The following is an 18,322-nucleotide window of genomic DNA, read 5'->3' on the forward strand; positions in this document are numbered from 1 at the left end:
GTGGTTTTCTAAATTTAGATTTTCTGTGTTCAGATCATCTGATAAGTAATTTTCCTAGTTTTCTGAAAATAGGGAAGGCTATTATTTTTCTCTGAGCTTCAGTCTCACCCAAGTAAACACCTGAATATTTTGTCCTTGTCTTTTTTTTGCTCTTGATTTCTGCAGGGAAATTGTGAAATTCCACAACTCATCTCTCCAACAGTTTTTTATTATTTGATATTCAATTTCCTGCTGTAATCTCTTACAGACTTCCAGCCATTATTTTCATATGGCCACTTTCACAATTACATGTTGTGATAACTTAGGCAAATTATAGATAAGAGTGATGCCCATAGGTAGTGTTCAAAATATTTTGATACTTTACCTCTTAGGGATTTATAGACTTAAATTCTTTTATAAATGGCTTGTAACATTTCATGGTTTCTCATGTGCTAGATAGAGGGGCAATATTTGAACACTTTCCAGAATTATGCATATACTGGAACACAGCTGAGATGATGAAATAAGAAAAATGCCTCAAATTTTAATAAGCATTAAAAAGAAAGGTAGTTGCCATGTTTCTTATGATTTCAAAGTCATGGATACTGGAAAAGTGCATCTCAGGTGAACAAGAACAATGGCTAAAATTTCCTCTTCTCTCTTAGTGCTGCATGGTTTGTTATCAGATAGTAAGTGTGTCATCTTTTTTGTTACACTGTAAAACTTATTTAGGGTTCAACTATATTGCCCTAAGTTTTTTCTAATTATTTAATGAACATCTTGTACTATACATTATACATTTGCTGGAAAAATATTTTCTGGGCTATTAATATATTAAAATTAAAATGATCATATTTTGTCTCATCATATTAATGAGATATATTATCCCAGGATTGTGAGAATCTTGCAACTGCTTAAAGGGCTGTAGTTTTTTATTTTCAGTTTGACATAATTCAAGCACAAAGTCATAGGCACTAGTACAAAGCCGTAGTACTTAAACCAGCTCTTCTAGCTTTCAGTTGTCTTTGTTGTCTTTAGGAGGTTAGTATTAGACTAGACTTTTAGTTGATATAAGCAAATATTCTCAATTTACTTTCTACAACATAAATTCCTAAGTATGGCTGATGCAATACTTCTATTTTTATATCAGATTGTGCTATAAAAGCAGTGAACTGAGGTCTAAACTTCTATGAGCCAGTCTGAAGCAATGAGAAGTACTTCAATAGAGCATTCAAAACCTTATTATTATTTCTATGTAGTTATAATTGGATACATACAGACACAATTTCAGCTGAAATCCACTGAAAAGAACTTTCTTGATATCTTGACTATTAAATTAAATCGGCAATAACACATCATTCATGAAAACAGCCAAAATATGGACAAAGAGTAATTTAATTACTTGGATCCAACAATGAGCAGATCTTCTCTGAAGAAAAGAAAGAGCAAAAAGAACAAAACCATCATTGCCAGCTAAGCTTTACCTGCTTCTCTGTAAAAAGAAAAATTCTGTAAAAAAAACAAACAAACAAACAAACAAAAAGCCAATAGGGAGTAATTGTAACATGTGGAGAAAATAATGTCAAAGCTATACGGCAAAAAATAGTCACTGATTGCACTGAAGTTTAGTCATTTTCCTGAAGTTAATTAAAGATTAAATTAAAGAAAAAACTCTTAGGATGTGTGATTCAAAGGTTTCTAATAATCTTGTGTGCCCTATAAAGTGTGCTTTGTGATACATCTCAGTCTGATCCTGCTTACATCATTGTTATGATGGGCGGTCAGAAATTATGAGTTTTGTGCTTAGGAGAAATTTCCTCAGTATTAGTACATTGAATGCAATTCTTAATTAAAGATTTTTTTCTCCTTCCTTTTCTTCTGAAATCACAAGCATGAACAACAAATCCTTATGTCCCCTTTGATCTTTAAATAGAATATTTGATAAGAGTGCTAGAATTAGACTGTGGAGGATTTGGGGACAGGAATCCCTAGAATTGTACCGTGGAGTTCTCTACAGATTAACTTTCTGGTAAAAGAATGTAGGGAGACTTCTTGAAGTTAGTAATGTATGCAAGTTAAAACGCTGACCTGGCCACATACATAAAGCATTTTATCAAGCAAGGATAGTGAAGGGCCTAGAGGGGAAGCCATATGAGGAGCAGCTGAGGTCACTTGGTCTGTTCAGTTGAAGAAGAGACTGGGGGGACACCCCACTGCACTTACAACTTCTTCATGGAGGGAAGAGAAAGGGCAGGCACTGATCTCTTCACTGTGGTGACCAGTGACAAGACTGAGGGAATGGCCTTGAGTTGTGTCAGGGAAGGTTTGGGATGGGTATTAGAAAAAGGGTTCTTCCCCCAGAGGGTGGCTGCACACTGGAATAGGCTCCCAGGGCAGTGGTCACAGCACCAGGCTGACAGAGCTCAAGAAGCATTTGGACAATGCTCTCAGGCACATGATGTGATTCTTGGCATGCCCTGTGGAGGGCCAGGAGTTGGACTCAATGATCCTGATAGGTCCTTTCCAACTCAACATTTTCTGTGATTCTGTGACTCTAGTCCTAAATAAACTATTGAGATAATTAGGCCATGAATAAAATAATGCTTAGGAAACTTATTAATTTTTCTATCATTAAGTAGATGGACTGCACAGAGATCCAAAAATAATGTAGTGATGTCAGTACCTCAGTTTCTCAGACAGTGTGCACCATTCCTTTGCTGGACGTACATCAGCTTGCTGAGTTGAAAGCTAGATTAGTTAGCCAAGACTAAAGTGTTAAAGACATTGATTCCTTTCAAAATTCTCTCCACTTATGGACCATTTATATGAGATTGCAGGAATACACCTCACCCTCATTTTGAACACCAAATGCAAAGTAGAAATTTCCAGTTTTAATCCAGCAGCTTGAATGTAAATACTTTTGTAAAGCTTGTGAAGAATAAAGTCTAACCCTCCTCTCCTTCAAACTATGCACTGTTCTAGAGGCATTTTTAAAGAGTATCTATTTCAGTGGCCAGTTGGCTAGATTGGCTGGTTCCTCCCAGCAGTTTCCCCTACAAGGTCTTCATGCTAAGGAGTGACTCCGTGGTTTCAAATGGGAGGAGTTCCTTTGGGAGCACAGGAAACATAGGAAGTATGTGTGTTCCCTGATGTGATCTCAGTAGTGATGCATTTTGCTTATATTTGACAAAATTTATTTTATGCCAAGAAATAACACAGTTTGAACCTAAGTATGGTCTTTGTGAGTTTAGGTACATTCAATGTAACTTTAGAAGAACACCCTTACCTTATAAACGGACAAGGTATACCAGCTGCTTTGGTAAGAAATCTCCTATAAATATCAGAGAAACGTTCTAAAGGTGACCAGTTGTTTAATAAGTTTCTCTGATTTTTTGTATCAGAAAAAAAGATTTGTGTTTGTATACTTGATAAAGCCAAAGATTTTGATTATAAAAACAGGTCAAATATATTACAAAGCAGTCTGCAAATGAAGTGTTACAAGAGAGTAAAATTTCCTGGCTTTTACCCAAATAAGTTCTCTCCTCAATTATTTATATTTGCAAGTTCACCATTGCAAAATCTGTCTTTTAGATGAAATAATATTCCTCCTAGACTTTCTGAAGAAGGAAAACAAGTGTTCAGTAATGAAGCCCTTAAGAATATTGCTTTTGGGGGATTTTGCATGTATGCAAAAACATGCATTTGGGTAAAGCTGAAGCTGTCAGAAAATGGTACAAAATGCAGTAATGTAACATGTCCTGAAGCTACTAGGCTCAATCAAAGCTCAGAAAGGCACTTTTCTGATGTGCTGTATTCCACGTACACAGGCTAAAATGAAGCTGTCCTAGTCAGTCAGGGAGACAGCCTGCTGTAGTTAATGACTCCTCTATAGCAGTTTCCCCAGTTATGTCATTCAGTGTGATCTGACAGATTTATGTGATTTACATATGAACCGGTTATTTCTAAACTTTGCAAATTTCTCTGCTGTGATTATTGCAGAGCCAATTGCAACATGCATGAAAAGACAAAAAAGAAAAAAAAATCAAGCTGTACCCATCAAAAAATGTTACTTAAAGAAAAAATCATTGACACTTCTGAGCTGAGAAACAACTCTCCTCAGGAAATGCAGGTTTTGAGGTTTTTAATACCTCTGAATGAAATTAAGATCTGCTTTTTGGCTGGTCTGAAGAAAATTACTTAGGTACTTAGGTGTGAGAGACTCTCAATATTATTTTCTTTTAAGATGGAAATGAGAAATTAACTTTCAAAATGCATTTCATAGCATTTTCCAGCAGCAAGAAGGTGGTTGAAAATAAACTTTCTGTGATAATCTTCAGATTTCAGGAGTTTATAGCTTCCTGAAATACTCACACTCTAAATTGGATTCTTTTTATATTGTGGTTCTTACCAAGATTTCAGAATCTTAGAACAAAATTAGACTATTTTTTGCATGAAGTCAGCTGTTGTTGAGGGAAGAAAAAGATCTAACTGTATTCTTTGAAAACAAAGGTGCAGAAAAAGCAGCTGAAGCTACGAACTGAAATCTGGCTGCTCACTGAAGACTAGGTCCACAAAAGCACTTAACTGCTGTAAAAGAGCATTTAACTTTTAGCCTTCAGAGTTCTAAAGTAGTTGTGGTATTGCTAATATTTCCCTGAGCCACAGTTTGGATACCTAAAGGCACACCAGTACTGCTAAGTGACAAGTAAATATGGAGCAGGATTGAGAATGGGACTCATCCCTTGCTCAGGTCACAGCTTAATTGTTAGCCCTCTTCACAAAAGGGTTTTGGACCGCTCCACCTGTCTCTCCATGCAATACACTTCTGGCAGGATAGACACTTTCTCCAGAAACCTACATGAAGCTATCTGTCTTGTTGCGGCCCCTGTCTTCTTTAAACACTGAGCAGAGTATAGTCTGCTCAGTGAAACCTCCAGTCTCACTTCAAAACACACAACATTATATTTAGCTTCCTTTTACTCCCATTGCCTGCACTACTGACTCCTATTATTCCAAACACTTGGAGCTGAAAAATAACCACCCAAAATAATAATTGTGTATTTTAGTCACTCAGGCATTAAGTGGAACCCACCCAGAGGAGGTGTAGTGCCAATACGATGTGGCAGTATGGGATGTGGCCAGCTTGGAGCAGAAGGTGTGAGCAGTAAGCAAAGTGAATGCAAGCCAGCAGGCACAAAAATTCATCTATGCTTGTATTTTATGTCACCAGTGCAGCATATTCTGAAACCAAGTTCTGCAACATGCAGCTTGATCAGCACAGATTTGCTTGTGTTAGTCTTTGCCAGAGGATGGGGTAGGTAAGTCAGATGCAGATCTAAATAATATGACAGAGGCTTCTGTAGAAACCTTCTCCATCTGCTCTTTGCTTGGACCCACCTTTTGGTTTCTTCTCTTAAAAAAGATATTAGTTCACTCTTAACATAAGCAGAGCACCTTTCTTTCTTGTAAAATGCTGTTAATGATGCTACCATTTTGTATGAGATATTAAGACACCCAGACAAGATATGAGACAACTGGGTCCTGCTCATTCTTTTTGAGTGGTTGGAAGTTATCCTGACTACTTCACAGTGGAGTGTGACCAGAAGTAGTCTGTTAAGGGATTTGTGCAATGTGACAAGAATTCAAGATTCACAGGGCTAGTGTAGATATTCTAACTGGCCTTTAGGTTCTTGTCCTAGCAGATCTGGGACATGATCTGGATCTCTGGCAGCGTAAAGCATGATTGCTAGTTTCCTCTCAGATTACTCTTGTTATAAAATGAAGCTCACATAAATATTGATGGTATTTGCTCTATATAAAGACAATATAAGAAAGATAATATATAATATAAAGACAGGGACTCTCTTCTCTCTTTTAGATATAATATAAAGACAGGGACTCTCTTCTCTCTTTTAGAAATGTTTTTCAAGAATTAGATTGACAGGAAGTTTTTGTGTAAGATGAAGATCTTATAGGTATATGTCAGCACAAGTACCAAAGTGGATTTGGGAATGTGTGGATGGGAAAACGTGTGGATTCCAGCTGAATTCTGGGGTCAACTCTGATAACTTGGCATTGACAAGACTACTGGAACTGGGAAGTACAAGTTTAGGCATGAAAGAAACCTAACTGATAAAACTCTCAGTACTCACAGATGGAAATATCTCTGGATTTAAGGAACAATTTCAATGTAAATTTGAAGATTCTGTTGTTGACCATAAATACACATATTCTTCTTACTTCCTTCTTTGGTCCTAGTCTTTTTGTAAAAATTGACCTGTTTTAGGTTTGCAAGTATACAGCAGTTGGATAAGTGACTCTAAAAAGTAGTTCTGAGCAGTGAAAATAATAAAGTCCACCTTTATTAAATTTGGATTTTTTGCTGTTCAATAATGTGTTCAATAAGGAAGTTTCCCCTTGTTCTTTTTCTAACCAATGGGTCATTCATAGCATCATTTTCAATGTGGATTCTTTGATATCTATGAGGAACTGACCTCATGTTTCACCCTTTTCCTTAGTAAAGGCAATAATAGAGCCTCTCTCTTTTTCTCTCAGCTGTCTATTTAAAAGAAAAAACGTGTAGGATCTCAACGTTCTGAGACCTGAAGTGTTCAGTTAAATTTGATTGAAACTGGCTGATGGTTCAAAAGCTATTGGAAAAGGATGGATAAATATACCTTCACAAATACCATCAGTGTTCTGCTAGTAAAGTGCAGAAGTTAGTGCCTAGGAAACTAAAGCAAAAAATCCCTTCTGAGCATATTCAGAAACATGTGCTATATCTCAGAACCATTTTAATTTAAAAATGTCCTGTGTAAAGACTATGTTCTCTATAGTTCTCTAAAAATCAGTGATTTAACATCAAAAAGGGAGAAACAAATTCCAGAGTAAAAGAAAACACAATTTTAGTACAATCCTGATAATACAAACAATATCAATCAGTTCAACCTCTACAACTACAGTGCAAAGTTAGATTCATGCTTTTAGCACAAGTTACCATGATTATGGAAAAATAGTTTAATCCCTTCAAATTCATATCAGTAGTGTTGCCTTAATTCATAAACCAACAGGTGGAATGAAAGGAGTGCCATTGCTTTGCCGTCTCCTGTCCAGGAATTTGGAAATCACTGAGTAACCTGCAGCTCTTTGTCATTTGCTCTAGTTTGTCGGTCCAGCATGAGATAATTGTGCTCCACTGCACCATAACAAGAGGTTATGTGGGTAATACCTAGTGTGCAATTTTAATCCAAGCTAGAAAGTCTGGCATAAAAATGTATATTTCACTAGTACACATGACTTTTAAAGTCTGAGATTAGAAAATTAAATGCAGAAGTTCACATATGCCGACATGTGCCATGCTGATGTGAAAATTGAAATGCATTATATTGCCTATAATGCTTTTTGTCACTTCAGATGTTGAAAGCATACCAAAAAAATAAAAACCCCAAACAAACCCTGTTTGATCTCTTTATGAATTTGTCTGAGAAGAAAGAAGGGCATTTTTGTCTGAAAACAGAATGATATCCCTTTGTCATCATGTAGTTCAGAATAAATTTATAGACACCGTTAAGATTATCCTGGATTTACTGTTCTTTAATAAAGAGGAGATTTTAATCCAGTGCCAGTGTGACTGACAGTTCTAGTTTACATAGGAAGAGTGAGAAGTCTCCTCAGGATCCTCCATGCTAGGATCAGTCAGTTACTACCCAGCTGATTTCCTGGCTGTTTTTCCTTTGCTTTTCCAGGAGATTTTGTGTGGGAGGGCTGGGGAGGCAAACACTGCTATCAGTAGGGAAGTGTTGACTTTTGCATTCCTGAAAGTCACTGCTGCGCTAAATGAAGATAATTGGCAGGAATCGATTAGTTTTATAGGAGGGTGTTATTAAGGGTTGAGCTCTTTTCACAAATTGCCCCTTCTGCACTTACTGCTTGAGAGGCATAATCTCAGCCATCCCGAAATTCACAGGACAGGAGATTGATTTTCTCCTTTTTCTTTTTCTTTCCCTGCCTTAAACTCTGCAGGTCAGTCCCACCCCAGGGTGCATCCGGGCGTTAATGAAGATGTTGTACTGCCCTTACTGCAGAGGACTTCCCACTGTGAAACCTTGCAACAACTATTGCCTCAATGTAATGAAGGGCTGCCTAGCAAATCAGGCTGATTTGGATACTGAGTGGAATCTGTTCATAGGTAAGAAGACTTTAAATATTAGTGGAAGGAAACTGGTAATATCAAACCTCTGCAGGGTTCTGTGAGGGTAGAAGACACTGTGGGTCAATATTCAGAATGAAGCAACTGCAGATGCAGCTCGCTTTCTAATTGAACTTCATGGCTTGCAGTAAGAAATGACTGCTCACTGTGCCCTAAGCCAGGAACATTTTACATTTCATACTTCCAAAGAAATGGTGTGGTGTTATGGCTCCTGAGCTGAATTATTACATGCTATTTGAAATGTTGAGAAAGATTTGGTTGAGGATTTAATAACAAGCTTAACATGGCAGAAATAGTATTTATTACAACTGAAAACCAGGCTCTTGCAAGCTGAGAAGTTAATACCATTGTATAACATCCAGTCAACATAAATCACAACAACTGCTGTTCTTAATTCTGGTAGTACATAGTCAAAAAGCCTTCAAAGTTACTATATGAGAAATCATTAATTCCTCATTCTTGCCTAAAATATGCTAACATCTCCCTTCCAGTGTACCAAACATGCAACCCCATGTTAGAATGAAGCATAGAATATATATTTAAGAAAAACTGCTCCCACAATTTATTCACATACCTCTTCAGATAAATTAAGAATAAAAAAGGAAGACTTGTCCCTTAAAGAGCCATTTTCATCTGTCCTGTAGCAAAACAAAACAAAACAAAAACCAACCAATAAAAAAAAAATCCCAAAACCCATAACCATAAAAAAAAAAAAAAAAACCACAAAAAAACTCTCAGAAGAACAGAAGAGCAACATATAACAAGAAATATTACTTTTAAGATGCTTTTGGTTATAGGATAAGATGGCAATTAGATAAGGCTGATAATAATATGGGAGGAATGGAGCAGCTAGTTAGCCTGGGCACTAATGAGTGTCCCATAATCCCATAGTCTAGACTGGATTTTGGAAAAATAAATGCAGCTGGAAAAAATTGGATAAGACTTTATTGCAACTGAAGAAAGGAAATTTATTTTCTAATTTTGGAAAGATAAAACATAAGCAATCTCATTCTGCTTAATTTCAAACCCCACTGACCAATGTGACTTTGAAAATTTGACTCTGACTCATTCATGGATTTTTGCTTTACTCAGCAGTACAAGATGGATAGGGAGAACAAAACTGGATGAAAAATGAATCAGAGTATGAAAAGTGAAAACGAGCACTGAGCATGCTATAAAAATAGCATGCAAACAATATTAAACAAACAATGCAGATACATTTGCCTTCCCAGTCTCTTGTGCTACTTAAAAGAGTTGACATCAAAAGCAGTGCTGTATGGAGGGATACCCATGAGATTACTGGGGTAAAAAGGAGAGTCTGATCATCATCAGAAAGCTAAGTAGGAGCTAATGGGATAACAATTCTAACCTGTTAAGGACATTGCATAAGCCACTTTCCTTGTCATCGAATGATAAGCAAGTGCTGAAAAGTCACTAATTCTGATTAAAAAAAATAACGTAGACTTTTAAGAAAAGAAACCCCAAACATTGGAACTAAAATAAACAACAGAGTTTCTATTAAGGCAAGCGCCTGTTTAAATCAAAAGCTGGAAGTTAAGTTTTGAGCTGTTAAGAGAAGATTTCCTTTTCTTGTGGTTTAAATTCAGTGAGAGTCCTGGACACAGTGAGATGTGCTGGAAAGTGTGGAAATGCTTACAGACTCAGAGTTTCAGAATCTTTGCTGCAAAGCCCTTGTCTGCATCAGTGTCTCTTTTGCTTTGATTGTTTTTGCTCTCAGAAAATAAAAACTGCGCGAAAGCTTGTATGTTATGTTAAAACATAGTGCTAATTTATTAAATACGTGTCAGGCAAGCTACTATGCAATTATCCCTGCAGGTCAGTGATGACAAGGTAGTATGCAGTACAAATACATCAAATCATATTTCTTCTTTCTTCTAACTATACAACTTTCCTTCTGTAACTTTATGGGGAAGAAAATAGAGGAGATACAAAGATTTTCATGTGTTTGGAAAAGGTATTCTGTTTTTTCCCATTTTTCAGGCCTCTGACAGCTTTGCTGAAGATGAGGGTCCTTCCTTTATGAAAGACTGAAATGAGGCAAGTTGTCTCTGTCTCTGACAGCTGTCAGAGGCTTTCTAATAACACATGCAATTCCCTTAGTGGTAAACACAACAAAACTTCTAGTCACTGAATTAAAACGAACAGCAGCATTTTACAGCACCGCTGAGCTATGAAAGATTGGAAATTACGCATGAACAGGTTTTATCCCTGTTCCAATACTAGGAACCATGCACTAGTGGAAAAAAAAAAAGATAATTTTGTGCATTAACAGTCTCTGCCTAGGCAGGAATCCCAAATGTTAGTGTATATTCATATGCAAGATAGTTTTGTTTAGCTCATGATCTGTGCATTGCATGAATAGAAGTTGGTACTAGGAGAAAACTCTCAGATATGTTTGTCACTAAGTAAATCCTGTGGTTTGGACTGCATGTCCTGATATTGTTCTGTAGTTACAGCAGTGGTCCAGCAACAGGCAAGATCTGCAGTGAGGAGGAGCAGAGGAAAGTAAACGAGCTGTTTGACAACAGGATGTGTTGCATGTTTCACCTAGTTTATAAATACAGAAGTCAGGATTGAAATCACATATATATAGCACTAATAAATCTTGCCTCTACTTTCAAAGCTAGGGAGAGTGGGACAACTTCCCCTAAACATCTGGTGCTTTCCAAGATTTTATAGACTGTGAAAATTGGTAGGAGGTGAAACAGCTGCAGGAGCATGAAACATGGCTTATTATATATTTCCTGGTTTTGTCACCTTAAAGCCTGTGTCCTTTTGTGTAACATTTCATTATAGGCTTTTTGTATTTTGTTGTCTATATTATTGCATGATAAAATCCAAATGTTGCGTATCTCATTCTAGCAGATCATCTGCAACTCAGAATTTTGCCTGAGAAAGGAAGACAGTCTTTAATACCATATTATAATTATAAAACTGTAATGAAAAAATGCTCTTTCCAGGTATCTATATAAAATATTTAAGAGGTATTTAAAAGTAAACCTGCCACACTGACTTTAAAAATGTGTATTTTGCAAAGTTGCCTCTGATGTTTTGCCTGTCAGTTACCCATCATAATCTCCTTTGCACCCATCTCAAGCAAAGTTGGCAAATGCAAGATAAAAAGCATGAGCAGAGGAACTGTACTGCTGAGGAAGGAGATTGCCTCAGGGAGGAGTTGACTGATTCTGTGGAGTGGGGAAAAGGGGATTTTCTCTCTCATGGCCCAACAGATATAGTCAAAATTATTCATCTCTCCATGGAGCTATACCAATTAACAGCAATAAGTATCAGGCATCCCACTGTTCATTCTGTCACAGAAACAGAAGAGATGGACAAAATTATTCCCACTAACAACAATTTAAAGCCCCTGTATCTTAGGGAATGGCATCCAATTTTAGCAATACTGTTACTCTTCTTTCTCTTATGAACCTGCGTTTAAGTCCCTGTTCCTATCTTGAGATTCTTTGACTTTCTTTGACCTTAGCTTTCCCTATAATTGGTCATTTATTTCCCCTCAACTTCTCTTTTTTTCAAACAAGAATGTCAGCTGAGGAATGAGCCCACCTCAGTGGACACCACACTTTCTCTCAGTATCCTTATTCAGCTTCAGAATCAACAGCTGTAAAAAGATTATTTCCATGGAAGCAAGTACATCTCATTCTGACAGCTGCCTTAATCACAGGTTCAGGATGGCAAAGTGGCTGTAACCCATTTGTTTTTTGGAGAATTTATTTCACTATTAGAGTTAGAGTTAAGTTTCTTCTGTCTTGAGACAAAAACATAGATGATACTAAATCTGAAAATCTAGCAAGATTGGGGGCCAAATATGGTAATCCTTGTAGAAGTAATTTAGCACAACAGAAGAGTAAAAATCCAGGTACTTGCTTTAATCATAGTAATTACTGTATCTGAGCTTTTTTTTTTTTTTTGTGGAAATCTAAAGTAATTGATAAATGCTTTGTTGCTGCAGTTAGTGACAAAGTTAAATGCCTGTGTAGTAGTGTATCAAATGCAATCCGTGGAGGTTTGACAATGCATGGCTATTTTTAATAGCAGAAATTAAAACGCTTTCTTTTTTTCCTACAAATTATTTTATGATAAATCAGACTCACCTCGACCATGTTTTAGTAGGCAGGTGATTGTAGAAAACACTTCAGAAGTTGTGCAGTAGCAGAGACTGCACCCATGTCTGAGGAAAGGAGCCAAGAGTTTGTGTCCACAGCCACCCCTCTGCTTAGAGTGAAGAACAATTGGCTTTGCTCTGAGTGTATTCCACATTTGACAAGCTCTACTGTGCAGTAAGGCAGATCAGCATGCAGGGTGTTCACACTGCAGGATTCAAGGCCTGCAGAGCTGAGAGCCAGACAGCTCCTACTGCCTCCATCCTGCCAGGCTTCATCAAAGGAGAAAATCATATCTGCAAGGCTTCAGCGGAAGATTCTCCTGCCAGTGTTAAAATTATTTCTCTTATTATCATTACAGTCGCTCTGCATTACTAATAAGCATTCTTCTTGTTGTTCTTTAAGAATCCCTTTTTTCTTCCCATCAGTATGACTCAGACACTTACCTTAGGAGTTCTCCTGAGGAAGAGTATACCATGCAATCTCACTTAGAGCAACTAGATTATTTTCAGAAAAAGTACGCAACAAAACCTTAACTACTTATTCCTAGTGAAAGTTTTGCAATGAAAATATACAATCGATTTCATTTACTGCTTACAAAAATCCTCAGGTTTCTGTGCTTTCTCTGTTCCATGTGCAAGCACAGGGATACAGGGATAAACATTTTCCTTTCAGCATTTCAAGAGGCCACCCTGATTTGACTTTTTTAATGGCTTATTACAGGAAGAAATGTGTCTTCAAGATTCACTTTTGTTCAGAGAAAAATCAGTCTATAATACTAATAGTATTTCTTTACTATTTTCTTGTGATTTTTTTTGTTTGTTTGGTTTTTTTTTGGGTTTTTTTTTTTGAGGTCTCAAAGCAACCTTCTCTTCTCCAGGCTGAACAGCCCCAACTTACTCAGCCTGTCCTTTTAGAGAAGGTGCTCTGGTCTTCTTATGAACTTCATGGTCCTCTGGGTTTGCTCCAACCATTCTGTGTTCTTATGTTGGGGACACCAGAGCTGGAGGCAGCGCCCCAGTTAGGGTCTCAGAAGAGCAGAGCGACAGGGCAGAATCCCCTCCCTTACCATGCTGGCCACTCTGCTTTTAATGCAGCCCTGGGTTCCACTGGTTCATGTTGAGGTTTTCATCAACCAGCACACCCAAGTCCTTCTCTGCAGGGCTGCTGTCTGTCACCTCTCCAGCCAACCAGTAGGTGTGTCTGCCACTGCCACCACCCAGGCGGAGAACCTGGCACTTGGCCTTGCTGGATTTCATTAATTTCACACAGACCCACTCCTCAAGCTTGTCAAGGCCCCTCTGAACCCCTGGATGGCACACCCCTTCCCTCCAGCATGCTGACCACACCACACTGGTGCCAGCTTGGCATTGTCATGTACACAAGTTTGGTGTCATCAGCAAACTTTCTGGGGGTGCACGTAGTCCCTGTCAGCTACAAAGAAACTGAACAGTATTGGCCCCAGTACCAACTCCTGAGGGATACCACTCATCACTGGGATCCACGTGGACCATGAGGCATTGACCACAACTTTGTGTCTGGCCATCCAGACAGTTCTTTTTCCACTGAGTGGTCCATCCATGATACCCACGTCTCTCCAATTTGGAGACAAGGATGTCACGCAGGACAATGTCAAACCCTTTGCATGACTCCATGTAGATGATGTCAGTTGCTCTGCTCTATCCACCAATGCTGCAGTCTTGTCATAGAAAGCTGCCAATTTGTCAGGCATGATTTCCCCTTCATAAAGCAATACTGGCTCTCACCAATTACCTCTTTATTCTCTATGTGTTTCAACCTAGTTTCCAGGAGAATCTACTCCATCTTTTCCTTTTACTTATCTTTGCATAGTACAGAGAGAAGGCTGGCAGTCTGTTGCAATGTTCAGTAGGCAAAAGTCTTGTTCTGGCTTAATCGTGGTAAGTAAGAGCAAAATCAGAGTTTTTAGGAATTTTAGTTACCTGGAACTTGAATATCTTTTCTCTATCACCCTCCTCCTTAATCACTATGTGAAAGTATACTGTGCTATTTTTTATATGTCAGCCTTTCATAAGGACTCTGGGAGAAAAAAATAACTTCTATTATTTCCTCCCATGGAGAGGCACTGCAAAAGATTCCTGCAGCCCTCGGGTGCCATTATTCCAAATTCATAATTTCTGGTAGAAATTCATCATTTTGGTTTGATGAGCATAGAATGGACACTTGAATATAAACACTAAAACTTTGTAATTTGCATCTTGTGCTGATATAAAAACTGATAGAATTCATGGTCAAGACAGCCTAAAACTCAAACCTGGAATATAAAGCCTTATTTTAAATTATTATGTGCTTTAAAAGTATTTAAAATTTTAGGCTAAAATCATCTTTTCTTGCTTTCTTCCTGAGCCAAAGTCACCATGACACTTCAAGTGAAACCACCTTTGCCAACCATCAGAATGAAAATAGGGAAAATTATCTTAACTTAATGCCTTTCATCTTTTCTACTTACTTCTTAAAACAACTTGAGCACCTCCAGAGTTTGCGGAAGTATTATTTTCTTTAAGTATCTTCTCTGTACAGACTATAGTAGCTATTATACACCAATATCTATTCCCTTAGCTTAAGTGTCAGGTTTTGGTGAATGGCTCCAAGAGTGTGAAGGCACATTGTGAATATATATGAAAGAATGGGATCCCTAGTACAGAATTATTTTTCCCTGGTTTAGCTTATTTTTACAAAAACAAGGGGAAATTAGTAGAGTACTCTAATATGTGATACAACTGCAAATCTGGTTGATCAGAGGTTGAGAATAAGATTTGCAGATGTAAATCTAATCTTTTTTATGAAAAATTTTCGTGTGCTTCAGGCCAATTAGTCTCCATAATGCACAGGCAGAACATGAAGGAATTTGCAGCGCTATTAAAAACACAGACTTAACACCTGTTGACAGTTATGCTAGTTCAGGTTAAAGATATGTAACTGTACAAATGAAAAGTGAATTCAGCTTTACAATGGCTAATTAAAAGTATTATAATTTTTTAATTCTCTTGTAGGCAGTAACCTCCATGATCCCATATTTTCCTCTTGTTTTCCAGAAATAGTATAATCACTGCCTACAATTTAAATACTATACCAAGATCTGATGGTTTAGAGTACACAGGAGCACCCCTGAAATAAAGGGGACATCACCATTCAGTAAGGCAAATAATGTGTAGAATAGGGGAACAGTAATTAAACAGTATTTATTTCCCTCTGCTTTTCTTACCTCTGAAGTATAAAGGATAGGCAACCTGGGTGTGTAATTCTTTGGATGGAAATGAATTCAGCCTGAGAGATGCTCTCTGAAGTTGTGGGACTGCCAGCAGAATGCAAAAAGCACCAGTACTTGCCTGCTGCTTAAACTCTACTTACACTGCCAAATGTCTATGCTCCCCCTGGGGCAATATAGATGCTTACAAGCAACTTGCAGCATCCATTGCCCTGTATGTTTGCTTTAGGATGTGTCACTGAAGAAAGAGATTCCCTCCTGTAGGACTATGGGAATTGTGCTCCTGTTACTGGATCAAAAGAAGGACTCTTCTGGGACTCATCTGGCCTGATCTTGCCAGTGACACCATTGACAGCTTGCTACTTGGGGGGTGCATCCTGGAAGGGTGCTAATGGCTTCACTCAGAGTGACTCCTGAAGACTGCAGCTCCTAAAGAGGAATTGTGGATTTCTGAAAATGCAAATGTTTAATTGAATAATAGAGCAGATCTCCTGGGACCATGAGCTTTGACATGTCTTGTGGAAATCACATATGGAGATTAACTATGCCGTTGTCTTTAAGGCACAAGAGATATTAGTGCCCATCACCCGTCATCATGTCATACATCAGCTACAAATACAGGATCAAATTCAGCCATTCTAGAATTCTGCCTTTAGCACTGAAACACAGTTCTCTTGACCTGTATGATTTCTCCATACAGGAAAAAGCTTTTCAACTCTTGAAATTATATGAGAGTCACATACTCAGAATTTTCAGCAGGCCCTATGTGGACTGCAGCACTTAGATGCTACAGCTTCTTTTGAAAATAGCAAGACTGATCAGCATTGTAAAAAAGTTTAAAAGATTTTATAATTAAACCATTGGACCCAAATGATGACTCTTTAGTTCCATTTTGAGTCTTCATCTCCAACTCCTTCATATTATTTCACATCAAAGGGAAATGTCTATCTAGTATACATAAGCACAGTTTGAAAGTTGCAAAGAACAGCAAATTTCTCTCTGTTTATATTCAGGGGAAGTGCTGGAGAAGCTGTTTTGCCACTGTCCTTAAAATGCCAAGAATTAACCAAGGGATGTTACATAAGATATCTCTAGAAACAGGAAATACATCCATTATTTATTGCTCAAATACTCTGTGGTTCTGGGACTATTATTTCATACTTTTCCAAGTCCATGGCTATGCCTTCCCAAAGGATGCCTTGCTTCCAGGAGAGCAGTAAACAGTGCTGCTATTTCTGTCCTAGGTTACCTCAAAAGAGTTTTCTCTTCAGTGGAGGGTTTGATGTCTTAATTAATTCCATTTATGTAAGGCTGAATCCCTGTTTACCTGTTGGGATATCCCTCCGGCACTTCACTGTGCTGATCTCCCTGTTTCACAGGCAAGGGAGCAGCTGGAGAATATTGTGCCTCTTACCTGATCTGGTTTCCCTTCTGATTTGGGGCAGCAGGCAGCAGATCTCTCTGGCATTTGACTGTGAATGAATCACACTCCTAGACTGCACAACTTGGCTGTGCTTTTGTAGTTGTGTTACCTGAAAGAGCTACCTCCATGCAGTTGTGTTTTTCTTTTTTCTCTTTTTTTTTCTTTCTTTTTTTTTTTTTTTTTAAGGATTACAAATCCAAATAAAGAACATGTGAGTTTCATTTTACCCAAAGCAGGTGGGAATAAATATAATTTTAATTGGTTTGAACTTACTATTTTGGCTGGGCTTTGTTGAGGCAATGCTGTATTACAGTAGGAAGAGTGAAAATTATGTTCTTTCTAAAATCGTGTCTTCAGTTAAATCACCATTTGACTTGGTCAGTATTGATAAACTTGAGATAATCTGAATTCTATTTTAGGCAAACACCCCTATTTTTAAGGAAAAAAAAAAATCGTGCAGTAATTAGAATGTTGCCCAGCGGAGTACTGACAGTTTTATTTCAACTTTTGTTGAAATGAAATTGATCTCTCTGTCCATGATTTTGCATTTTGTTTCTGCTTGTATTCAGTTGCACTTAAAACCATGTCTGAGGAAAGTATTGGTTGCATCATGACTCCATTTTATACATTTAAAGTATTTTATCTTGGAATCTGCATCCATTTTAGAAAATTGCATAAATATGAAGCAGTTTTCATATGCTGAAAATAAACTTGAAACTATGTCATATCTTGAATTACATGTTTTTTCTGATAAATTGATTTGCTAAGTGTTTCAGATTCTCTAAACTTCATATTAGAAACAACTGTCAAATTATTCAATCTCCATTATTCAGGCAAATATAATGGAGAGATAAGTGTAACTCAGAGCAAATTTGTTCTTCAAGTAACTATCAAAACGCTTGGTTATATCCGAAAATACTTTGCTGAGTTTATCATACAGTATCAATAAAAGATGATCCCTTACCACAATTATGTCAAAGCAAAACTGACATTGACTTGCTTTGTATTATAATTTTGAGCCACTGCTTGATGAGGGCTGTTTATGATAATGTCTTAGGTAGCATGGTATCCACTTAGAATCACAGGTTTCTTTTTGGAATACAGAAATAGTGCTGGCAACCAGACTTAATTTCTCCTTACAAATAAACCCTAATGCTGCAAATGAACAATACACACACAGATAAACACACACATACAAATAGTGATTTTTGATTATAATTAATTTGCCAGATTCTATTAATGAGAAATTTCTTCGTATCAGTTCCTTATGCTTTTTTAGTTCTTGAAATTCAGAGAAAGTTTCAATTTCTCTTGAAGATGAA

The 18,322-nt window shown here is 37.4% G+C and overlaps 1 protein-coding gene across 3 annotated transcripts in view; it reads left to right on the top strand.

Moving 5' to 3' along the window:
* Positions 1 to 18,322, top strand: part of GPC6 (glypican 6) — a 718,331-nt gene that overhangs the window by 512,217 nt on the left and 187,792 nt on the right. For all 3 annotated transcript variants that reach the window (XM_072931250.1, XM_072931246.1, XM_072931248.1), the window contains one exon: positions 8,002 to 8,167. In XM_072931250.1, the coding sequence (XP_072787351.1) occupies positions 8,002 to 8,167 (166 nt within the window). The remainder of the gene's footprint in view (positions 1 to 8,001; positions 8,168 to 18,322) is intronic.

The sequence above is a fragment of the Taeniopygia guttata genome, chromosome 1, assembly GCF_048771995.1.
Source record: "Taeniopygia guttata chromosome 1, bTaeGut7.mat, whole genome shotgun sequence".
NCBI lineage: Eukaryota > Metazoa > Chordata > Aves > Passeriformes > Estrildidae > Taeniopygia > Taeniopygia guttata.